Here is a 25,818-nt window from a genome sequence, read left to right as displayed (position 1 = left end):
AGCCCCTACTATTTCTTGATTTATACGCTGGGGATTGGGGAATTTTAAATATAAATGAATTATACCAAAAACACTTACGAACTGTTCTGCTGGTTCAAGATTCAATTCGCCTGGATCAGGCCATGCCCACAAAAATGGCCACACCCTCAGGTCGACATTCCGAGTTTCCGTTGATTGTGCTGGTTAGGCAAAAGTCTTCAAATTACGCTCATTTTTTTTTTTAAGTACACACGCTTTTTTAGAAAAAGCTTTTACATGTTAAAAAATATTTAATTCACAGAGAAACTGACTCGTTACACCAATGAAAGTAGTAAATGGTTCAGTATAACTTTTTAAAGTAATTGACAGTGATTTTAAATCAGGTTACTCATAGGTGCAGGACTGGACTCACTTATTAATAATGATTATTTTTTGTGATCAATTAATTTTCAGCTCTATGGATAAAACTACATCAGGTTACCACTCTTAAATACATCAATGAATACCTTTTATTTGGTGGTTACAATAACATAGTGGTTATGTTGCTAGACTAGTAATACAGAAGCCTGAACTGATCCCATGACATAAGTTCACTATGGCAACTGGGGAATTTAAATTTAATTAAATAAATATGAAATAAAAGACAGTATCAGTAATGGTCACCATGAAACTACCAGATTGTCATTAAAACTCCATTGGTTCATAAATGCCCTATAGGGAAGGAAATCTGCTGTCCTTACCTGGTCTGGCCTATATGTGCCTCCAGACCCACAACAATGTGGTTGATCTTAACTACCCTCCAAAATGGTCTGCTAGCCACTCAGTCAGAGGTTGGGAATCTCACCTCCTGACTCCCAAAAGCCTGTCCACCATCTACAAGGCGCAATTCAGCAGTGTGATGGAATGCTCCTTACTTGCCTGGATGATGCCATTCCAACAACACTCAAGAAACTAGACACTATCCAGGACAAAGTAGCTTGTTTTATTGACACCCCATCCACTACCTTATGCATTCACTCCCTCTACCACAGGTGCACCTTGGCAGCAGTGTGCACCATCTACAAGATGCATTGCAGCAACTTGCCAAGGCTCTTTCCACATCACCTTCCAAAACCGTGAACTTTACCGCCCAGAAGAACAAGGCAGCAGGTACATGGGAAAACCACCATCTGCAACTTCCCCTCCAAGTCACATGCCATCCTGACTTGGAACTATATCATTGTTCCTTCACTATTGCTGGGCCAAAACTCTGGAATTCCCTCCCTAACTGCACTGTGTATGTACCTGCACCATATCGGACTACAGTGATTCAAGAAGGCAGCGCACCACCTTCTCAAGGTCAATTAGGGATGGGCAATAAATGCCTGCCTTGCCAGCGGTGCCCACATCCCATGAATGAATAAAAAAATCTTTTAAATGGAAAGAAAAAAGTTTTATTATGCTTCTGCTCGTTCATGGAAGATTTCATATTTATGATTATATAAATGATTTTTAGTGGAAACCTGAACTGTAACCTTACCAGTGCAATTTCGAGCACATTTTGCGTACCATTTCCCAATTATGCCCAAAGTGGAAACTCTACCTTCATCTAAAAGACAGTACCATTAACAATGCAGCAAACCATCATTAACAAATTGTGAGCCCAGATTATGGGTTCATATCTTTTGACTCAAAGGCAATATTGAGGTAACAGCTGAACCAAGTTAACAATATTTGAAAACTAGTGTTATGAATGGTGGTGTAAAAACTTTATTTGAAGTTTCATGTTCTTTTCTTTGCTATTCTAACTTTCGCATTCCCAAAATAATATCTGTATAGTGAATGCAGTTTCTTAATGCCTGATGTGATTCCCTAAAAGTTTCTATAAAAGGGGTGTATAGGAGGGTCTTGTAGGAAGGAATTAGGAAAGGGGATGTGACAGCGAGTTTGGTTAAGGAAGCTTCAATTTTCCATGTGGAAATTGGAGAATTACTCCAGCTTCTCCTGGCTCCACAAAGGACAGTTTCAGACTTTTCTGAAGGGCCTCTTGTGTCTGAAGAACAGCTGTAGACTTGCTTCTGCTCGTGGAAATCAGCGCAGCTCAGGTTTCTGGTTAAAACTGCATTGGGGTCATACTGATGAAATAGGACCTTAGTTTGTTAAAATTTGAGGCTCCCACCACTTTCTGCCCAGTTTCTGCTAGGCAGGTCAGGTTATAAAAACCCATAGGTCATGCTTGAGTTTTCTCATTGATGCAGCATTCTCTCTTAGTCTGAACTTCCACTTTAGCATTTCCCACTGCGAAAAATAACCAATTTCAGCTACCATGAGAGTTTTCCACCTCAATCTGTACAGTCAACCCAGCCAATATAAAAAATAAAGTAGTAACTTGCCTCTATAACCTGCTCCCAACATTGTTACCACCAGCAATGCTTCAGCCCTAACCTGCCATTCTCTTCCTGTGCCTTCTACTTGCATAAAGGGTATGGTCCTCAGCCGAGAGTTGCTCTTTGCCTTGAGCCATCTTCACACTTGTTCTTTAACCTCATGAGATGTGTTCGCATATTTTACGTAAAGCAACTGTAACTGTACACTAAACTGTATGTGTTTCAAAACAGGTACAGTAAAGCCTTCATTACTTTGCCCCAACATCTCTTCAGCCTAACCTTAGATTTGGCCCTTCCAGTCAACCAATTTCCAGTGAAATTTCTGGTTCCTGCACTCAACGTTACAGCCTCCCTCCCAACTTGATACCAAATCTCAAGCAACCAGAGAACTTTTAAGACAATCAGCTGCAGGTTAACTGACTCATACATTGACTGATACAAGGATTACCAAACATTCTAGATCTCTGACCAAAAGGTGTGCCTATAGCGGGAGCACAATGAAACTACCAAAATAGATATTAAAAAAAATATGTAATAACTTGCCCTCACACAACAGAATTATTTTTGCATGAAAAATAAAAATGAAGGGCAGCAATGAACAGATCTCATGCATTACTCAGGGATACAAGAAGCAGGATAAACCCAGATTTAGGGTTGAATTTTAACCCCTAAACCAGGCAGGTTGGGGTCAGGTGAGACGTTAACATTTTAAAAACCTCAAACCCGACCCCAACCTGCCCACTTCTGGGTTTAATGGAAGCGGGACAGGAAATGGCAGCCAACCTGCTCCCAGGAGGCAGGCTGGCCATTTAAATGTTTTGATAAGTCTAGGAACTTCAGATTTAACCCGTTTTACAGGTTTAACCCTGGCTGGCCAGGTTTCCCAGGCCTCAGGAGACCCATCATCTGAAGGGAGAGGAGGACAGCTTCAGGAAGAAGTTAACTGCCTCTACGGCAGTGCTAGTGAGCCAGGAGGAGCAGGAGTGTTTCCCCTGGCTCCCCCAAGCTTACCCACTTTCCTTGGATCGGATCCCTCCCCGCCATACAATCACCACCCACCCCCTACCCCCCCCCCCCAAATCGGGGATCAGAACCCATGCTCCTACTAGCAGCTGCAGGCTCATTACCTGGGGCTGCAGCCTGCTCCGGAGTGCTCCTCACATGACTAGAAGCTAGGCTGACATTTGCACGGGGATCCTGCACTGAAACACCCCCACCCACTCACCAAACCTTATTTGTGTCCTAATTCGCAAAAGGTAGCACAATTATTCACGAACTGTTCGCACTATGTATGCATCTGAATTTGTAATACTACTGAATCACCTCTTTAAGTTAGTTAGTTCGTTGAATTCTGATGAATAATTGATGCCAAAAACTAATGAAAATTAGCTTGTGGCATGGGAAATTACTTATTTTATATTCCAAAATGTGAAACATTGTTTCTTTGTTAAACAAGCTGTTTTTTAATCTACTTATGACATTACTATAATGCATCTATATATACCATACTCGCTTAATTGCATATTGTATAAAATATTTAGGAAACAATCTGGATTACCATTAGACCATAGAGAGAACTGTGGGAGGAATTAAATCATGTAACCCACATGGTCTATGTGCTTAAAATGAACTCATAACAATGTGATTAATGTATATCAATAGTAATTTCAAACCCGCGACCTCTGCCAACTAGAAGGACAAGGGCAACAAATGTTTGGGAACACCACCACCTGCAAGTTCCCCTCCAAGTCACACACCTACCTGACTTGGAACTATATCGCCATTCCTTCACTGTCACTGGGTCAAAATCCTGGAACTCCCTTCCTAACAGCACTGTGGGTGTACCTACCCCACATGGACTGCAGTGGTTCTAGAAGGCAGCTCACCACCATCTTCTCAAGGGCAATTAGGGATGGGCAATAAATGCTGGCCTAGCCACTGACACCCACATCCCATGAATGAATTAAAAAAAAATTTCCCCCCACCCCCGGCCACCCAATTTTCCAAATCTAATGTAGCCTTTACTGGGAAATTGGACTTACAATGGTGCCACATCACCCAATTTCATTCATGTAGTTACTGTAAAGTTAAATACTTTCACATTGCAATCTTTCATGTAACAATTTTTTTCAGTCTTTTTGATAGGAACATCAACAACGCTGAGCAATAATAATCTATTATAAAAGTATATTTTAGCAGTAAAAGCAATTCAGTGCATTCACCAATTAGAAAAAGCTCACTATTTACTCACAGAAATGCCATGTTTTATAATATTCATTGTCATCATCAAACTCAATTACGTGTACCAACAGACACCGAAAGACAGGAGCATTGTAGTGACAACATCCCAAACCCTTAATGAAACTTACCACTTGCAAATTTTAGCATGTATCCATTTGCTAATTAAATTTCTTTGTAAAGTAAAAAATCAGTTTAAATTTTCAGTAAATAAATTATTTTAGTACTTTAAGCTCTTACCTTGCAGGGCAAGCCTGTACATTACAAGAGATCACTCCAGTGGCTGGTCGACTCCTTGGATTACAGAAAGAGAGGTTTACCTGTGCACGAAGATCACGGTAACACGCTACTTTTGTTGTCATTTGACCTGCAGTGAATAAGAGCACATTTTTTTACATTTCATCAAAACATTAATGCATTCAATGAGATTTTAAACCACAAAATGTTTGAAAGTTATTTTAGCAATCTATGCAGAGAATGATAATACTGAAAATATCCTGGTATAGTCTAAATATAAAATTATCCAAGAGAGAGACTGCTTCCATTGTACGGGAGGCTGGAAGAGTGAGCCTGTTGCTCGCATGATGGAACCAGATCATGCTTCATCTGCATTCTGTTGGTGAGATGCTTTTGCTTTTGGAGTAACTTGCTGAGCAGAGGGGTTGTGAGCTCCACATGGGGCTCATCCTGTCCTGGTGAATTGGAGGAGAGGGAAAGCAATCCCAGTTGAGGTGCACAGATGACTGCTCATTAGAGGGATCAAACATTAATGTTCCTCCTGGTTTCCCAAAAATCATTGAAAATCATTTTGGTTAAACAAAATTTGTTTTTGTTTGGCCTGCAGTAGTCACAATCTTAGTTTTTTTTAAACAAAACAGTAAAAGCAAGAAGGAAGCAGAGGCATCAAATAACAAGAGCCAGGCTGTGGCAGACAGTGGACACCAAGAACAAGATATTTGAAAAGACAAGCAGCAGGAGTAAGGCAAAGATGGAGAGCATGGGTATCAGCAACAAGACAATAAAGGATCGGATAGACATTAATTGCAAGGAATCGATGGAAAAGACAGGCAGCAGATCAAGACAATGGCAAACAGATACCATGAACAAGGTAATTACATAGAGGATAGCTGCCAAAAATGGCAACTGCAGAGGGGATGTTTTACGATCTTAAAGCTATGATATAAATACAAGTTTTTGTTGTGACAAGCTCGAAGAGAGGTAACTGGCAGAGGGGATGGCACTCCAGAGTAAGGAAATTTCAGAAAGAATAGTTGCTTAGAACAAGCCAATGATGAAGAAACCTTAATTAATCAAAACAATTGAAATATTCTCATTAAAAGGGTCTGATAAAACTTTAACTTTCATTTTGCCATTTCCACGTACAATGCTGATTTGTTACACCCCACTCGGATGACAGGTAAATTTCTTTTTCTCCTTCCTTCACCACAGAATATAAATTAAAGCAGATTTTAGTTCATATCTAAATTGGAAATTCTTTTGAAACAAGAATCATCATGCAAAATTGAATTGATAGAATGCATAACCTTTATTTCAGACCACTCTGAATACCTTAAATAAAGAAAAGAAACCCTTTTCTATTCATCATACTCTGCTTTTTGCCACAAATTATTACCTGTTCAAGTGTTTTATTTTTCATTGAATTACTTTCAACTGAACCTTTTTACTTAGTGCTGGCAAATTATTATAGTCCTCATACTTTAAATAGCTTTGTTGAATAAACTTTTTGATATCACAAAGCAGAATGTAAAATCTATGGGATATGTATTGGAAAAATACGGAATTCGTAAAAACAAATGAAATTTAATTTTACAAGGAGGAAATAAGCTCAGTCCTCGTTTAGATCAAATTTTTGATCACATTCAAAACAGATTGGGTTACACCAAATGTTTGATCAAACAAAATTCTATTAGAGCTATTCTCGATGTTTGTTCAATTGTACTGTAATTAGGAATTTTAATTTATGCCATTGCAATCCTAAAAATATTCTGTTAATATTAAATTACATTGAGCCCTCTAGAGAAGTGGAGGCTGAGGACAAAATCTCAGGCTGAGTGAACTCATGCCATCTTGTGCACCTCCCACAGATCTATTATCAAGATTCTATTAGGCCTGTTACCAGTTCTAACAGATGTGACAAAACTACTTACAAACTATAGTAGGAAAAGAACAGCAAGAGAGAGAGAGAGAAAGAGAAGAAAGTAAATAAATGCATAACATGTCAATTCTGCTAATATTTTTATGACTTGGAGTATGTCATCGTATAATGATCTACAATGATGAATTGTGCCGAAAGTGAGCATCAAAATCTTGTACTCAAATAAAAGTATCACATTAATTATCAAACCAAATGCTATCAAATATTTAGTATCCAGTTAGTAATACACTGTGCTCGGCATGCTAATTGGTGAACTTATATTTGACATTTTCGATGAATATATCCATTGTGATTGTAGCATAGCTAGTGCGTTTGTTCATTTCACAAAACATTTAAGATGAACTGTTTTTTTTTTATATAAAGAGTATTATTCTCATGCAAAAGTACCAGGAAGATTTATCTTAATGGCAAGGGCAAGAGGAAGGCCATGTATCAGTCTCATCACAATATTATTTGCGAATCATGCCATGATGTGCTTCATTGCAATTTATACCATTCCATGATTACACATAGCTTTGCTGAAATTTTTCATGAAGATAATACCTGTTTAAAAGAGCAGAATGCAGTGAACAATTACAGGATCTACATTCATTTCTCTTCTATTGGAAAAACAACAATGATTCTAGAATAATGATTCCCTGCACAAAGAACAAGTGCAGTCTTCAGGTGAAGGTGCTGGGCAGTTCATAGGAATTTATAATGAGAAAAAGGTGACGCAAAAGTTTGATAAAAATAGAACAACTGTAAGTAAATTATTGTATATAGCACTTGTTTACAGGTGTATTGGCTGAGATTTTGCTGTAGCAGGATATCCAAAGGCATCTAGCATTAGTTAGACTTGCCTTTGGGGGTTTAGGTTTTTGAAGTTTTTGCACGGCAAGTTGCTGAAAGTGCATACTGAAAACATCATAGTGAGGAAAACTGGGAATCTGGGAACTGAGTGAATCGGTGAAGAAACTGTAGAGCTCCTTAACCAATAAGATTGAAGGATTGTGAAATAAACAACACAAGTGCAGCGAAGGAGAATGATTTTGAGTGGGTGAATTTAATGTCAAATTAGGTACAGAGAGAAGCAGAGGGAAAGGAAAAATGAATTAAGAGAGAGAAAAAGAGATAGAAAGGAAAAAAAATCTTCAAAATCTCCAACAATGAAGACCTGAAGGAATGAGACTCCACACTTTTATTAGTCAGCTATTCATGCAATAAAGATCGATTGGCAGTAATTAGCTCTTATCATGTTGCTAAAAGGTACTTAGATTTGAAATAAAAAGACTTAACTTTCTGTGGCAAGTTTAGTTCACATCTGCAGTGCAAATACAGCAACTTCTTGCCATTCAATGCATTAATCAGGCAGATGACAAAATGCTGTTTTTGTGCAGCTAACTGCAGAGCAGTCTACCACGGACAGCAACTTTTGGATATCCGTGTTTTATTGCATATCTGCCCCTTGCCTGAATTTAGTCTCCATTCGTCTCACTGTTACATTTGACAGAAATGCTGGCCCAATATTTTTACATGCACACATACCAAAACTTCCTTAAAACCAGACAACATTTGTTTTAAACTATATGATACAATATTAAACTTCAATTAAATCAATTACTTAAGTGTGAGAGGTGAGTTGGCAAAGGTAGATTGGGAAATTAGATCAAAAAGCAGGATGGTAGATAAACAAAGGCAAAAATTTAAAGAAATATCTCATAATTCTCTACGAATACACATTCCATTGAGCATGGGAAAAGTAATTCATCCGTTGTTAACTAAAGAGGTTAGGATAGTATTAAATTAAAAGAAGAGGCTTATAATGTTGCCAAGAGAAGTAAGCCTGAGGATTGGGAGAGTTTTAGAAACCAGCAAAGAGTGACCAAAAAGCTGCCATAAAGGGAGAAAATAGAATGAGAGAAACCTAGCAAGAAATATAAAAACAGATTGTAACAGGTATGCACACAAAATCCAACCCTAAGGTTCAAATTTCACAGAGGTGATTTGGAGATGGGTTTCCTGTCCACTTAGAACCAATGGGGGCAGGAATGGAGGTGGGACTCATTTAGACTCCCCACGGCAGCCATCACTGAGGCTGCTGGTAGTCCTAAGGGAGATCTGCGGTTTGTGCCAAAGCCTTCCACTGCACCAGAGGAAAGCAAGAAATCACAGGGGAGCTGGAGGCCTGGCACCTGGGGTAAGTCAGACCCTCACTTCATCGATGAGGGAGAGGAAGGAGGTCCTCTTCCCAGAAAGTGGCAGGAAGAGGAGGAGGCGGCATTGGCGGCCACCTCGTTGTGCAGCAGGGCCACCTCTCTGCTCAGCGTCATCTCCCTCCACATCTTCTTGCTTCTCCTCTCTCAGCTCCTGCTCCTGCGCCTCCCCCGATGAGCTGTCTGCTTCTAGGGTGCAACCGCCCTCAAGGTCCACATTTCTCTGGACGGCCATGTTATGGAGAGCATAGTAGACCAATTACTGAAATCCTTGCAGGAGGATACTGGAGGGCACCACCTGACCAGTCTAGGCACTGGAATCGCATCTTCAGAAGCCCAATGGCCTGCTCAATGCCTATCCTGCTAAGCAGGTGGCAACGGTTATATCACCTCGGTACCTCCGTCTGGAGCTCCCATAGAAGGGTCAGTAGCCATCTCTTCAAGGGATTTCTCTTGTCCGCTAGGATCCATCCACGCACTTTGGGGTTGGGGTGAAGATCTGAGGCATCCTAGAGTGATGGAGTATGAAGGAGTCATAGCAGCTGCCAGGAAAGTGAGCGCATACAAGGAAGTAGCCCTTGTTGTGGTCGCAGATTAGTTGGACATTGAGGGAGTTGGAGTCCTTCCATGGTGATGGATTTCATTGGGTACCTTGATGGCACATGGGTGCAATCGATGATGCCCTGCACCTGGGAGAAATCCAGTGATGGAGGCGAAACCCAATGCCTTGTGTCCCTGTAAGGCATTGTTTGTTGTGCTGTCCAACTCAGGCAAAGATGGCATCAGTGACCAGCGAAATGCAGTGCTGTGTAGCTGTTTTTGATATGGCACTAAGGTCTGCAACTGATCCTTGGAAGGAGCCAGAATCGAAGAAGTTGAAGGCCACAGTGACTAGCGGTGCAAGGTCTTCGCTGATGAGGGCACAGATCTCTGTGACCATCTGCCTGGAGAGTCGCAGTCTCCTGCAGCATTGGTTCTCAGTCATCTCGAGGTAGCTCCGTCTTCGGCGATAGGTCCTGTATTGAGACTGTGGTCTCCATTGCCTTCCTGCTCTTCTTTCCTCTCCCGTGCCCTTGTGATGCATGGGGTTCTGCTTTGCCTGTGGAGGATGTTTTCTCTCATCGCCACTGGGCCCAAAATATGACAGTTGTGCTCTCATTGCCAGTTGGAGCTTTCCGCCTGGGCAGGTGGCTGCCCAATTGTGCTTGGCAGCCTTGCACTCTGCCTTTCTGCCCCCACGATGCCATGAATTGGGGGAGGGGGACCCAGCCCCGTTCAAAGCCTGAATGCCCACTCTCCCTACCACCTGTGCAGATCCAAGGGCACCTCCTTACTAAGTGCCCAGTCTCCCTTTGTCCTGGTTCAGACTCCTTGATCGTTCCCCACTGTGTAACCACCTTCCCTCAGCTGACAGCTTCTAAAATCTGTTTGACCTTTTAAATATTCCACTTTCTTCCTCCAACAAGCTCTTAATGAGCTCTTTAACAAGTTTAGTTGGCCTCAATTGGGGGGAGAGCCGGATTCCGGTTATGCCCTCCCCCCGCCCTAGGTATTATTGCCAGCACCAGGATCAGTGCCTTGAATTTGACATGCCACCCAGCGCTGGAATTATTGGGACCCTCCCACCCCTGTTACTGACTTTGGGGGACCACAAAAATTCAGCCCTTTGCGCCTGTCTTCACAGTAGAAGACACAAAAAATAAAGCAGAAACAATGGGGAACCAAGTGTCTAATGTGAGTAAGGAAATTAAGGTAATTAATAGTAAAGAAGGTGTACTGAAGAAATTAATGGGACTGAAAGCCAACAAGTCCCCGGGACGACATCTTAAGGTTCTAAAAATGGCGGTTGCAAGGATAGTGGATGCATTGGTTTTATCTTCCAAAATTCATTAGATTCTGATGTGGTCCCAATAGATTGACAGGTAGCAAACATAACACCACTATTTAAGAAAGGAGTGAGAGATTTATGAGTCAGTCAGTCTGTTGGGAAAGTGCTGATATCCATTATTAAGTAAGTGGTATCAGGGAACTTAGAAAATCACAGTATGATCAGACAGAGTAAACATGGTCCTACGAAAGGAAAACGTGTTCGACAAAACTATTTGAAGTTTTTGAGGATGTAACTAGCAAGGTAGAAAAAGGGGAACGAGTGGATTCAATATATTTGGAGTTTCAAAGTTATTTGAAATTAATTGTAGATGCTCTTCCAATCAGTTTTAATATTTCTTACTAGTTTACTCTCAATTTCTATTTTCTCCCTCTATATCAGCTTTTTGGTCACCCTTTGCAGGTTTCAAAATTCTCCCAATCCTCAGGCTTACTACCCTTGGAACATTTTAAGCCTCTTCTTTTAATCTAATACTATCCTTAACCTCTATAGTTAGCAACAGATGGATCACTTTTCCCATGGAGTTTTTACTGCTCAATGGAATATTCTCAACAAATATGTAATATATCAAAGTTTGCTGCTAATATAATGCCAGGTGGGAAAGTAAGTTGAGAGGAGGACACAAAGGGCTGAACTTTCCTGATTCTTGGGGGCTGGCAATATGGTGGGGGAAAGCGTCAGGAGGAGAGCCCGATGCCTTCTTGCCACAAGGCACATTGCCAGCAGTGGGAAATGTGGTGGTGCAGCCACTCCCCTGACTGTAAATTGTGTCACTTAGATGAGGGCCACTTCCCACTTCCACAGTCATTTTGCCTGCGTCAGGAGGGCCTGCTGCCGGTGAGAAAACCATTAGGTAAACCCTAGAGGTCTCCGGGGGGGCGGGGAGCTTCCTTGGTGGGCAATCCATGGCCCAAGGAGGAGCTCCCCACTGCAATGGCTGCACCTGCAGAAATGGTGCCACTAGCACACCATGCACCCCCCTCGCCAATCGCCGGGGCCTTTCTACCTGGCCCCGGAGTCCCCCAACCAAACTCACCTGTCTTCGAGGGCGCCCTGCCATTGAGGCGCCCTCTCCCTGGAGCTGCAACCTCTGCTGAGGCTGCCGAGCTGCCAGCGATCTGACTGGGCCAGAAGCTCTTGGGGGCAGGCCACTATTGGCAATATACTGCCCAGGGTCCCGCTGCCAGCCAAAGCAGGGTCACCTCTCACTTCGGCCCCAGCGGCAGAACTTCCAGATAAGTGGAAAAATTCAGCGCAAGCAGTCTGCAAAGGAATAGAGGCATGTTTAATGAATGGCCAACGTGGTCACAAATGGAGTATAATGTTGGTATGTGCGGTTATTCACTTTGGTAGGAACAATAGTAAAACAGAGTATCTTTTAAATCAGGAAAAAATATTAAATGGGATTTGTGTGTCCTTGTACATGAAACTCAAAGTTAAAATGTAGGTGCAGCATTTAGGAAGGCAAATGGTATGTTGGCCTTGATTGCATGAGACTTTGAGTAGAAGAGTAAAGAAGTCATGTTGCAATTGTACAGGACTTTCATAAGAACACTTGAAGTACTGTGTACAATTTTCATCTTCATACCCAAGGAAGGAGATACCTCCTTTAGAGGGGGTGTAATGAAAGTTCATTAAACTAATTCCTGAGAGTAGAGTGTTGTTATATGAGGTAAGCCTGGCCGGTATTTTCCAGGAACCTTTGAGGATGGGCTTGGAAACGGGGGCGGGGTGGGGGAGGGGTGGTTGGTTATGGAATGAGCGGAATATTGGCATGGAAGATGTTGGAGTGGAAACCCGACATCTTCACTTTGCTGCTGGATTATCGCAATGGTGATCCAAATGGCGGGAAGACATTACGCACAAAGGTAGTTGGCAGGTAATTTAGCCAATTAATTAGCCAATTGAAAGCGATTCTACAGAGGTTTTTAAAATTTTACAAACAGGAACCACGGGGCTTCAGAGCCTTGCCCGATTAAAAAGAGACAGCAAGCAAGCGAGAGCTCAGTGCTGGTTTCATCCGGCCGCCATCGAGAAAGCCAGCGTGGTGTGCGAGGGAGGGTGCAGCAGCGTGGGCACTGGCAAACAAAGGCAGGATCGGGGGAATGCTGCCAGCACTGTGAGAGTGTTCTGCCAGAATCCCATGTGTGCATTGACACTTGAGCACAAGAAACAGTGGGTTGGTGGACGGTTATTGGCATAAGAGACCTTGATAACTGAGAGAGGCCACATGCCATGGGCCTCATTCACTCAGGCATTGGCAACCTCCTGAGGAGGAAAAGGAGCAGCAGAGAGGGAGAGAGGACAAGCCATAGGCAGCAGATCAGAAACCTCAGGGCCAAAAAAGAGGTCCTGCCCCAGGGGGTGGGGGCATAGGAGAAGGGCACATGTGACCAGCCTCCTGTGCACAGAAGAGGCTGCAATTCAGAGAGGGCCTACAGTCCGAGGTTCAGCTACCCACAAATGTCTGAGCGGTAGTGTCTCCAAAGACTGCACCTCTCTGGGGAGGCCATCACTGGAGGATGCGCTGAGCCCCATGGGAGGTGGTGGCCAACTAATGCTAGTGGAGCTGAAGGTCACCATGGCACATAACATCTATGCCTCCGGATTCTTCCAGCTATCACTGGAGATATGTGCGGGATCTTGCAATCTGCAGCACATCGATGCATCAAGTTGGAGACTGATGCCCTGTTCAGGGGGCTAGCGAGTATGTACATTTCCGCACCGGTCAGGACAGTCAAGCTGAGAGAGTCACTGGGTTCGGGACTATTGCTGGATTCCCCCAGGTGCAGGGTGTGATTAACTCGATGCATGTGGCCATTAATAATTCAATAATTCAAAATAAAGGCTCCCACAGACCAGCTGGCAGCTTTCATCCACAGGAAAGGCATCCATTCCATTGATGTCCAACTGGTCTGTGACCACTGCTGATGGATCCTTCAGGTGTGCACACAGTTCCCGGGAAGCAGCCATGCAGAATACATACTTCGGTACTCCCAGGTGCCACAGCTTTTCATCCCCCTCTGTGCGAACCTTCATGGATGGATACTCGGAGACCAGGGCTACCCACTGAGGACATGGCTACTAAAGTCTGTGAGGAGCCCATGCCCAGATGCAGGGTAGCAGTACACCTGCCATGAGGCAAGAGCTAATGAAGATGCAATTCTGGTGCCTTGATCGATCCTATGGCGTGCTTCAGTATGCCCCAGTGAGGTACTCGCGTATCGTGGTGGTCTGCTGTGCACCTCACAAACTGGTGCTGCAAAGGGAGGAGGGGGGACACTTCGAACAATGAGGATCTTATGGATTGCACTGCCTCCTCCAATGATGAGGATGTGGAGAAGGCTGTTACCAGGCGATGCAATATGAAGGACCCCAGGGACCACAGGCATGATGCACGGGAGGCTTGGGACGCGCGAATACACAGATGTTTCACATGACCTTTGTTACCTGTTGGTTCCATACCAACAAAGCCTTACCTTTCTGCAGTCCTGCTATCGCCTCCTTCATTTACCATTCCACTGCCTTGTGCCCAATTGCACATCGCGCAGATGCTCAACCACGTCAAGTCCCTTACAATCAGCCCCTTGAGGGAGCCAGTGTATAACTGAAGTCCAAAAGGGCAGCAAAAAATCCTTTATTAAACGGCAGAAGAAAGGTGAGGCTTCACAGTTTTATACTCAATTCACCCGTGAACCTCAAGTGCAGCTAGGTGCTCTTAAATTTCTTGCCCGTGCCCCTTTGTGGTGCTCCTGCTGCACTTGTAACTGAGGTGGAGGAAGGCTGCTGACTTTACTGCCCCGTAGCTTGGAATAACCTCAGTGGTCATCCTCTGGCTGCCTGAGGCTTGGAGGGCACTGGCATACTGAGGGACTCCTGCAAAGGTGCATGACCCTCCTTTGTCATCACAGCTACTTGAGGCACTGGTGTCAATGGCAGAGGGGCTGAGGAGCTGCTGTCAACAACAGGAGCACTCTGACAGGAGCACCCAGATGCAGAAGGCAGCTGCTCCTCCTTACTTGCCAAGCACACTTGTGCCTCCCTGTGAAGTGTGAGGACCTGGTGGAGACTCCAGGCGCTTTGTCCCCCTCTCACCCAGCCATTGCTGCACAGAGATCATGGATAAGGCGATGACATGCAGGTCGTATTCATCTCTGGCATCCACTGAGTGATCTGCTGGATTTAGCTCTCCATGAAGGTTGCCAATCTCTCGATGAAGGAAGCCAAGCATGCACCCACCTAAAGATATTGCAGCACTCGAAGCCTGGATGGACTCTTCCATATCTGCGCTTGGGTGCGTATAGCCTCTGTAAGCTCCGCCAGATGCTCCTTTCTCACTGCAGCTGCAGCAATTGCTGTGTTGCTGACAACACCAGGCGCATGTCATCAGACTGGGCTCAGCACGGCCCTGGCCACAGGTAGTTCTCTGACTGTCAGTGGCCTCAGCTGTCACAGCCTCTGTCAGCTGCTCTTGCACGTCTGTGCTGTGCTCACCAGCTTGTGTCTCTGAATCTAAGCAGGAATGGATTCCCACCGGTGTTAGAGTATCTGCACTAGTGGAGGGTGCAGCGGAATGTTGGGATAGATGTACCCTCTGAGGCTCCCTCCTCCTCCTCCTTAGAGGCAGGTGGCTGTCCTCTGGTCTCTGCTATTCAGCCTGACCTGAATGAGAGAACAGATAGATTAAAGGGTTATGCGCTTCCCATTGCGTCTTTCCAACTACTCCTAGCATGGAGCTCCATGTGTCCAGTGCTGGACACACAAACACTGTGCCTCTGCAGTCCGCCAGTCACTCTCTTGGGTCTGCACTCCTGTCTCGACATCAGCGATGGAACAGCCACCATGCTGCCCTGGGAGTTCTAATGCCTCCTCCTCCATGGCCCATTCCTTGAAGTTATGGGCTGTCTGCTCCTACAAGCAGAAAGGTGAACACTGTTAGTTTCCCCACAAGGACAAGCATAACACCAATGCTTGTGGCAGATCAGCTGTCCACGATGGATTCACATGAATGCCTCTTGCATGCAGCCACTTGCGAGGGACCTTGTGGGGGTCAGCAATCATAGACAGGCCCCACTCACTGAAATCAGCCATGCCTCTGGCAGGCTATGTTGCTGCCTAACCCCATTGCCACCAACTGGGTGGTCACTCCCTCTCCACCAAACTCACCCTCTTGTGTTCCACATGCAAGTCCCAAAGGGATAAGAGGTATGGAGTACTCACCTTGGCAGATGACGTGCTTGCATCACTGGATCCATATTCTGGGGATGACCCCAGAAGGAGGTCAGGTGCTTACCTCCTCTGTAATTTCCATCCAGTCTTTCTTGGTGAGTCGCGTGGTGGTCTTCTCTTCCTGTCCTTGGGGAAGAGGACCTCCTGCCTTGCCCTTGCAGGTGTAGGAGAGCCTGCAGGGAGGCATCACTGAACCATCGGGGTCTTTCTTCTGCCATTCTTGCTGTCGCTTTCCTTCCTTTCTTAAGGTTTCCAAGCAGTTCCCATTATATTCAGCGCTGATAGCTCTTTAAAGTAGGTGGCAGCACCTGCCATGGCATGACCCAACTTCAGCTCTCACCCCACCTCCACTTCCTCAATGGTTGGCTTCTATGCCTCCTGACTGTTAACTGGCCACCCAAAGATCGTGTGGGCCAGCCGATTCCTGCCCAAGCATGAGGGGTATGAAATTGGCAAATGAACTTCAATGTAGATAAGTGTGACGTTGTTAATTTTGGTAGGAAGAATAAGGAAGCACATTTGCCTTGGAAAATAAGTGCCTAAGGGGGTAAGAGATCTGGGGGTAAAAATACACAAATCACAAAGTAGTGATGCAAGTTAATAAGGGTGAAAAAAGCAAACAATGTGCTGGGGTTTATTTCTAGAGAGATAAAATTGAAAAGCTGAGAAGTTGTACTAAAACCGTTGCCCTGCTAAGCTCCCACCTGTCAAGAATGAGGCACATTAATTTTGTCATAAACATTGATTTTAAACTGTTACTGGAGCGAAGAAAGGACTTGTTAAACAGATCAGCCGTGGCGGAAAAGACATTTGCATATTAACAGACAGTGATTGGAAGGTCAAAGCAGCCATTCTCTGACACATTCAGCCCACAATGGACTTTTGATCACCAGACATTGAAGGTGGGGGAACTCGCATTCCAGGTTGACTGCTAAGATGGCCGAATACACCAACGAACATGGTCAAACCAGCTAGTCACATGACTAACCTGCTGGGCAACTTGAGATGTTTGAATTTGTACAAACAGTTTGGGCAGAAAGTCTGTTTGCTCTTGAACTGAGAAGATCTCTCCTGTCCGCCTACTCCCATCTCTTTCTCACAAACCTCTGAATCCAATGATGACACATGAACCCCAAGAGAGAAAAGTCTCCGACAATGAACAAGGTTTAAGAAGAATACAGGGCCCCAATGAAAAGCATGATCTACCTACAATCAAGGACTTTACAGTGAGCTCGAAGAACCATAACAACAACTCTTCAGATATTGCCTCAAATTTTTCCACTTTATTTTTCTTTTGCTCTTTTCTGTCTCTATTTTGCATGTGTGTATCGTGTATGCATGCAAGCATGGGGTGCGTTGTTTATCCGTAAGCGTTAACCAAATTAGAGTTTAAGTTTAATAAATTTCAACTTTTCTTCTTTAAACATAAGAAAGCCTGTTTGTGCTGGTTTCTTTGCCTTATAATTGGAAAGCGGTGAACAAGGATTCACCAAGGGGCAGCTAAAAACACGGTGTGTTTAAAATTAAACCCTGTTACAGTAAGACCAGGTGAAGGCTGAAAGGGAACCCGAGACCTCTTTCTCACCAGGTCATAACACCTGTATAGAAACTTAATTAGACCACACTTGGAGTACTCCATACCGTACTGGTCTCCATATTATAAAAATGGGATAGAAGTGTGGAATTCGAGACAGAAACAGATCAGTCATGATCTTATTAAATGGTGGAGCAGGCTCGATCGGCTGAATGGCCTACTTCTGCTCCTAATTTGTACGGTCGTATGGTCATAAGCACTCAAAAAAAGCATTCACAAGGATAATACCAGAACGGAGAGGATATACTTGAAAAGGCTGGGGGTCCATTTTCTAGAGTAGAGAAGGCTGAGGGGTGAACTGATAAAGGTCTTTGGGTGTGAAATTCATATCCATAGTCTGCTAGAGCCAGCAGCGCTATTGAAGCTGGAGGCTCTCCGAGTGGTACTCACCCCAGTTGCTTCTGTTGCAGCCCACGTGGCGCTGATTTGATACATGATTTACAAACTTGGACTATGCAGATCCATTCAATATACTCTCTTGTCACTCACCAAAGATCATGAGTACAGCTGCAAGAGGGAACCACCACTGGTGTTACCCAAAGAGCCAGGCACCCTACTTGCAGGTAAGGAAATTGGAATTTCTGCAATTCCAAAGACTCTGGAAGTACCGTGGAGTGTTTTTGAAGGTGTTGTGGCAAGTTGTTGGATTTGGCAGGGACTTGCTACAGCCTCAATGGATGGGCAAAGGATTTGGTGACAAAGGCTGCAAATGGTGCGGGGGCTGCAGTTGCAGCGCTGCTAGGTCTGCAACACGACAGGGAGACGAAGCAGAGGCTGAGGAGAGGGGAAGCTCTGTGCGATACACTCTGCCAAGTTGGAGCCGGACATCTCCATGCTCAACAGTGATCAGATGTTGTCTGGCAGGCCAGCCAATGCACCAAGTATCCTGGTGTGCATCCTATCAGTGTTGTCCTGGATGCCGCCCCATCAGAATCCTCCTCGGAATCCCTTGTCGCAGAACCTGCCTGCAACCTCACCCTCTGTGGAGCTGGCATAAAAACTATCCTTTCCCCCGGGACTGACTGCAGCCCACTCGTGTCCGATGTGTTACCACATGCAGATCTCAACACTATACTAGCCTCTAAGATACATGCAGTGTCAGTATCTGAGCTGGTAGCTGACTTTTACACCTCTTTTTCCTGAAGGTTCACCGGAAGGTCCCCAAGCTCAGGGCTGCCTTGAGTAGAAGCCATCTGATCCTACCATACCTCCTCAGATTGGAGGGTCTGAGAGGGCAGGCAGCAAGAGGAAGAAGGCCCAAAAGGTAAATGGCTTTTTTTTTTTTACAGAGATCCATCAGAGCTGTTTTTGGAGAGCAGCAGAGGGCCCTGCTTCTTCATTAGTTCTGTGATGTTCCTGTCTCTCCTCCTCTTGGCTGTGCTGTGGCTGGACAGATGGCAGTTCTTGGGTATCTAAAAGCAGAAAATAAGAAAGGGGAAGGTTGGACTGAGGGAAGGGGGTGGGGTGTAAAGCAAGAGGTTCATGGTCACACCATCAGCAGCTTGCACATCATGCCAGATAGGAGGATAAGGGTGAGATGGGAGTTGACAAGGGGCATGAGGCAGTATCATACAGTCATCCTCAATTTTCTCAGTGATACTGGCTGTCGCAGCCAGCCCATGATGAGGACCACCATTTCCTCTGTAGGGCTCAGAAGATGCAGGCATCCTTTCACCTATTGGTTCTGTCCTGCCCTCTTCTATTGTGTATGACCTTATCCTGCAAAAGAGAGGGAAGAATGTCAGTAATTGTGTGGCACTGGGCTTGGGCGATGTGCATGTCACAGATGACTAGCTGAAGGCATGTGGAGGCAGCGAGAGGTGGGTGTGAGGCTGGAGTCATTGGAATGTTTGTGAGGGCGAGGTAGAGTATCTGGATTTTAGGTGCGAGTCCTGAGAGCCAGGGACTGCTGATGGATGAGTGATGGGGTATGGTGCATTGAGCAGTGAGACAGGCTGGTGGAGCGATGGGTAGGAGATTATATGTGACTGACCTTGACCACCTGCATGAGGACATTAAACTTCTTGTGGCACTGCAGCCAGTTCCTCAGGGTCAGACTCCAGCAGTTGACCTCCCTGGCTACCTGCTCCCACTCCCTTTGGAGGATGGTCCTCGAGAGCCTCCTGGATTCCTCCTCTTCGCCGCAGAGACATGGCCTTTCTCCTGTCCACTTCTGCCATTAAGGCCTCCAGCACCACATCTGTGAAACTAAGAGCCCGCTCTCTTTCCTGGTACTCCAGTTATGCACCTCCTACATACAGCCAATGTCAGTACAGGCAGTCAGCTTTCGGCCATGGAGAGCAGCTCCCCTTGAGGGGGCAGACTGCCTTTAAAAGGAGCAGGCTGGCTGCATCACGTGAGATCAGGACATGCTGCTAGGCCCCCTGCTGAGTGCTCACTCAGACAATAGCATGGGACCCACACAGGCCAACACTACAATCATTTAAGTGAGGAGGCAGCACCAAGTTTGCGTGCTGTCTGCCTCAATGGCAATGTGTATGGGCAAGTGACGAACTGCCCTATAATGGGCCATAACCAACTTTTTGGTGTTTATGATTATGAAAGGGTTGGATAGTGTCGAAGTGGATAAAATAAAACTACTTGTGAGGAGTTCAAAACTAGAGATCATAAATGTAAGACAGCCATTAATAAATCCAATAGGAAATTCAGGAGAAATTTCTTACCCAAAGAGTGGTTAGAATCTGAAATGTGCCAACACAATGTGTAGTTGAAGTGAATAGCATAGATGAATTTAAGGGAAAGCTAGATAAACACACAAGGAGAAGGGAATAGAAGGATATGCTGATAGGATTTGATGAAGAGTGGTGGGAGAGGTTTGTGTGGGGCATAGACCTTGCATAGATAAGGTGAGCCAAATGCCCTGCTTCTGTGCTGTGGACTCTATGTAACTCTACGTGATTGTTCCAGAAGTACAGCCATATTATGCGTGTGTTGTGCCATCAGGCTACAAAGTTTGAAAATCTACAATATTATACTGTAATATGTTTTGCTCCAATTGGTGTTGATTGTCAACTTGCTCCAATAGGCTGTGCAGATGTTTCCTTTACATTTTTTGGAAATCAACTTGTTTTAAGCAATATGATTCCAGGATCATTAACCCTCTGACATTATCATAAACAAATCTAATCTAAGCTCATACAAATTTATGGACTGATCGCGCCTTATAGGTGATAATGACCACTGTTTGCAGGGCCCTCTGCTGCTCTTCAAAAACAGCTCTTATGGATCTCTGTGAAAAAAGCCATTTACCTTTTGGGCCTTCTTCCTCTTACTGCCTGCCCTCTCAGACCCTCCAATCTGAGGAGGTAAGGTAGGATCAGATGGCTTCTACTCAAGGTAGCCCTGAGCTTGGGAGCCTTCCGGTGAACCTTCAGGAAAAAGAGGTGTGAAAGTCAGTAATGGCCACTCCCTTCTTACTTACATGCCTCCCAAACAACTTGTATTGTGACTACCCACCACCCCAAGAGAGCTCTGCAAATCTGGGAGCAACATAAGGCTGGTGAAGACCCAGATCATGGACCTTAGCCCTTTCTTCCTCATCATTGCAACTGGTATCTGAGCATTATCAGAGTAATTCTCTCCTGGTCATACAAACAACATTGCAATTTATTTAATTGACCTAAAACAGTGTTGAAATTCCAATATTGAAAAATTATCACAATGTAAAATGCTGAAACATGAAAAAGCTTCACTGTGTTTCTATACTCTGGTATAAGTTCACCAGCACAGCAGGTATAGCATTTGACTCATACTCAGAGGGGCACAGGCCTGAATCTGACCAGAGATCAACAATGCAGTTCAGTAGAAATGATTGATAGAAAGTTAACTATTTTGAGAGTGCTGTAGCAGAAATGCCTCTCAATCTGTGCAACTGTAAAGCATTAGCGAAACAGCTGTACAGCATGGGATAAAGTCTCAAGGCTATTACCCTCAAAATAAAAGTATAATCAAAATCACTTGTCCATAAAATCATTTAAATTTCTTAGAAGATTGCATATTGAAGTCTTATCCGTATTCATTTCAATGTTTGCTTTAATGCAGTTTTAAATGTCAAATTCCACATATTGGGCAGAATGCATGATGTCCATTTATATTAAACAGTTTCAATGAGCTGTGAAAGACTGGTTGGGAATATAGCTTTACCGTAGAACGTTCCACAAAACTTTGTGTGTGCCACATGTAAAACTAAAACCATGCAAAACCCTCAAAAGGCTGATTCTTTAAACCATTTGAGAATTTTGTAAAAAGGTTTCACATGCAGATTTCTAAGAGTTAAATAAGGTTACAATGCGACGTCTATTTGTATACATAGGAACATAAGAAAGTACAAGATTGGAAAAGACTTTTCAGTCAATTAGACTCATCTCAAAACTAAAAGCTCTCAGTTGCAAACTCCCTCAAATGCCCATTTGATTCTCATTATCTACCTCCACATGATCTACCTCCACTGTCCCCGGTAGACAATCCATTCCACATATTCATCATGTTCTGTGTAAAGTAGGAAAAACAAAAATGCACCTTCCTTCTTCCAAGCTTTGGTAAAAGACGCCAGCCCTTGAGTATTACAGCAATCATAAACATATTATTCCGGTTTAATTTTTCTATCCACCTTTGAATCTTGAATGTGTTATCTCCCCAATCCTTCCCCTTCAGAATAATAATCTCAGGCTCTTTCACCTCTCCTCATAGTTATCCATTTTGTTTCCCTTTTCTGCATTGCCTCCACATGTAGCGATGAATGTATTTTCAAGTTTTGTTAAAAAAAAACACACAGATTCAATACACCTTCCTGCGGTTTGCTTATTTGATGTATTATGTATCATTCAATTTGCCATGTATTTCCTGCATTAAGTTCCAAATGCTTTTCCATATGCTGTTAACTAAACAATCATGTTTGTAGTATTAGTTACTGATCACTAGTTCAGGTACAATATTCAATGTTATAAAACCATAGATTTGAAATGGCCCAGATTTTGCATTAAGAATAATGGTGAGGTTAACAGTGCTTACTGTTGTTATGCAGTAGATCGGATAGCAACTTCCATCACCGCACATGCACAGCTAAATGCGGAAATCCACAAGTTGTTATCCAAATTGCCTTGCTTCTCCACAAGCTTTGCTACACCGATACCTCACTGAAAGATTAAACAGTGAAATCCATGTCAGGGGGCATGAAGCTGTTCTAAACACGCCAGAAAAGCTAAGGTCAGTGCATTCAGGTTTAACTTTTAACAATGTGATAAGTATTGTTGTTGTTGTTCTAGCTGCGGTCCCAAATGACCAGAGGCATCTCTCTCCATTAGAGAGAGACAGTTGAGAGTCACCACTTCACAAGCATGGGGCAAGGCAAGGAGGCAGGCCTCCATAAACCAGTACAGGGACTGAACCCAGGCTGTTAGCATCTTTCTGTATCGCATACTAGCTGTCTAGCCAACTGAGCTAACCGACGATCCCAAATGATAAGTATTAATTTCTGACAAACAACCTCTCTGGTGCTGAAGATGTAATTTTAGAAGTACGGAGTCTCAATCCTGCAGAGTTTAATTATTATTGGTTTTAAAGCATTGAAAATTAAGATAATTTTTTCAACTTTTTCTTTGTCTCTTTTGCCTCTCTCTTAAACCCATCTTTCTTTTGCTCCCTTTATTTTGCTTTGTGGACATGATTTTAGAATTATTTGAATATTTTAATTTATACTTCCTGGTTTAAACTTTGCAGCTGTGAAATTCTGTTTGCTCGGGGTGCCATTTTGCCTCCAAAATGGTGTCCATGCCATGCACACACACTTCCGGTGTTAGCTGCACCAAGCGCCATTTTGTTGAGGATGTTAGCATGTGTGCATGGAGCATCCACTGGAAAAATGCAGATTAGGCAAATTGTGAGATCAATCAGCTTGTAACTGTTGTTTTGGAGCTCAATGCTTTTTATTCTTTCACAGGATGTGGGCGTCGGTGGCTAGGCCAGCATTGATTGCCCATCCTAATTGCCCTTGAGAAGGTGGTGGTGAGATGCCTTATTCAACTGCTTCAATCCACGAGGTGCATGTACACCCACAGTGCTGTTAGGTAGGGAGTTCCAGGATTTTGACCCTGCGACAGTGAAGGAACAGCAATATAGTTTCAAGGTGTGTGGCTTGGAGGGGAATTTGCAGGTGATGGTGTTACCATGCATCTGCTGCCCTTGTCTTTCTAGGTGGTAGAGGTCGCAGGTTTGGAAGGTTCTGTTGAAGGAGCCTTGGTGAGTTGCTGCAGTGCATCTTGTAAATGGGACACGCTGCTGCCAATGTGCTTGAATGTTTAAGGTGGTGGATGGGGTGCCAATCAGATGGGCTGCTTTATCTTGGATGGTATCGAACTTCTTGAGTATTGTTGGAGCTGCACCCATCCAGGCAAGTGGAGAGTATTCCATCACATTCCTGACTTGGGCCTTGTAGATGGGGAGTCAGGAAGTGGGTTACTCACTGCAGAATTCCCAGCCTCTGACCTGCTCTTGTAGCCACAGTACTTATATGGCTGGTTCAGTTCAATTTCTAGTCAATGGTAACACCCAGGATGTTGATAGTGGGGGATTCAGCGATGGTAATGCCATTGAATGTCAAGGGGAGATGGTTTGATTCTCTCTTGTTGGAGATGGTCATTGCCTAGCACTTGTGTGGCATGAATGTAATTTGCCACTTATCAGCCCAAGCCTGAATTTTATCCAGGTCTTGCTGCATATGGACATGGACTGCTTCAGTATCTGAGGAGTTGCAAATAGGGCTGAACATTGTGCAATCATCAGCAAACGTCCCCAATTCTGATCTTATGATGGAGGAAAGGTCATTGATAAAGCAGCTGAAGATGGTTGAGCCTAGGACACGACCCTGAGGAACTCCTGCAGTGATGTCCTGGGACTGAGATGATTGACTTCCAACAACCGCAGCCATCTTCCTTTGTGCTAGGTATGACTCCAACCAGTCCAACGCTGCAACTAATATCCTCCCTTAACCTCGCACAGCTGTAGATGCGTTCAGCAACTGGAAGGACCCCTTACCAATGCTATTTAAGGAGATCATCTACTATTTTCAGGTTATTTGCTGATTGATTTTTACTAGCTCTTGCTGTGGTTGTAGAAGTGTTTAGCAGTTTTCAGAGTTGTTTAAAGTTGCTGAAGTCTACAGAGAATGGTGTGGCACATGGCGATGAACTTTGTCCTGACTACAAGGCTTCTGCACAAACTACTTGCTCCCAAGTATGGGTGCAGTACTTTGCATCCCTCTTGGATTACAGCATGACAGGGAGAATGAGGAGAGGTGATACAGTGCAGGACAAAATGCTGGGAGAGAGAGGAGTAGGAGGGGAAGGAGGACTCTCAGCAGGGAGCAATTCTCCTATCTTAACCTTGGTGAGGAACAGTGTGGCATTAAAATCTGCCACCTGCTGCAGCCACAACTGCACCCTCAGAGCAGGGCATGGATGGCATTGCTAATAGCTGTGAAGGCGACTGTAGCCATGAACTTTTATGTGACTGGCTCCTTTCAAGCTGCAGCAGGTGGTACTAGCAACATTTCCCAGTTCGCCATCCACTGTTTTGTAAGAGAGATCATGGAGACTCTGTATTCCAAGAAAGCTGAATGCGTTGCATGTGTTCTTGCCAGAGAGAAGCAGGTGGAGTGAGCATGTGGCTTTCTGAGGATTGCCGGCTTTGCCATGGTGCAGGGTGCCAATGATTGCAGCACTTTGCTTTCTGGGTGCTGCATGTTAACTCTGAGATCTATCTTAACTGGGAGAAATTCCACTCCCTTAATCTCCAGGTGGTGTGCAATCATACGCAGTGTATCATGCAGATCAATGCCCTGTATCTTGGCAGCAGTGATGATGCCTTCACTCTCCAGCGGTCTGTTGCCCCATCTATGTTGGATGCACCATTACAAACCAGAGGTTGGCTATCGGGTGACCAGGACGATCACTGACCACATGACACATGACTCCAGTGTGCAACCCATGCACATGTGGGCAGCATGTATATAACAAAAGCCATGCTATCACATTTCATGTGACGGAGCAGACCATTGGCATGTTTAACCAATGCTTCTGCTGCCTGGACCGCTCTGGTGAAGCCCTGCAGAACTTGGCAGAGCACATGTCAAGATT

The 25,818-nt window shown here is 44.3% G+C and overlaps 1 protein-coding gene across 2 annotated transcripts in view; it reads right to left on the bottom strand.

The window, feature by feature from the left end:
* LOC137384581 (A disintegrin and metalloproteinase with thrombospondin motifs 16) overlaps positions 1–25,818 on the bottom strand; it is a 375,653-nt gene that overhangs the window by 48,215 nt on the left and 301,620 nt on the right. For both annotated transcript variants that reach the window (XM_068058730.1, XM_068058724.1), the window contains one exon: positions 4,824–4,950. In XM_068058730.1, the coding sequence (XP_067914831.1) occupies positions 4,824–4,950 (127 nt within the window). The remainder of the gene's footprint in view (positions 1–4,823; positions 4,951–25,818) is intronic.

Source organism: Heterodontus francisci, chromosome 2 (assembly GCF_036365525.1).
Source record: "Heterodontus francisci isolate sHetFra1 chromosome 2, sHetFra1.hap1, whole genome shotgun sequence".
In the NCBI taxonomy this organism is placed as follows: domain Eukaryota; kingdom Metazoa; phylum Chordata; class Chondrichthyes; order Heterodontiformes; family Heterodontidae; genus Heterodontus; species Heterodontus francisci.
Note: the sequence above shows the minus strand (reverse complement) of the source record. Positions and strands in the feature narration are given on the sequence as shown.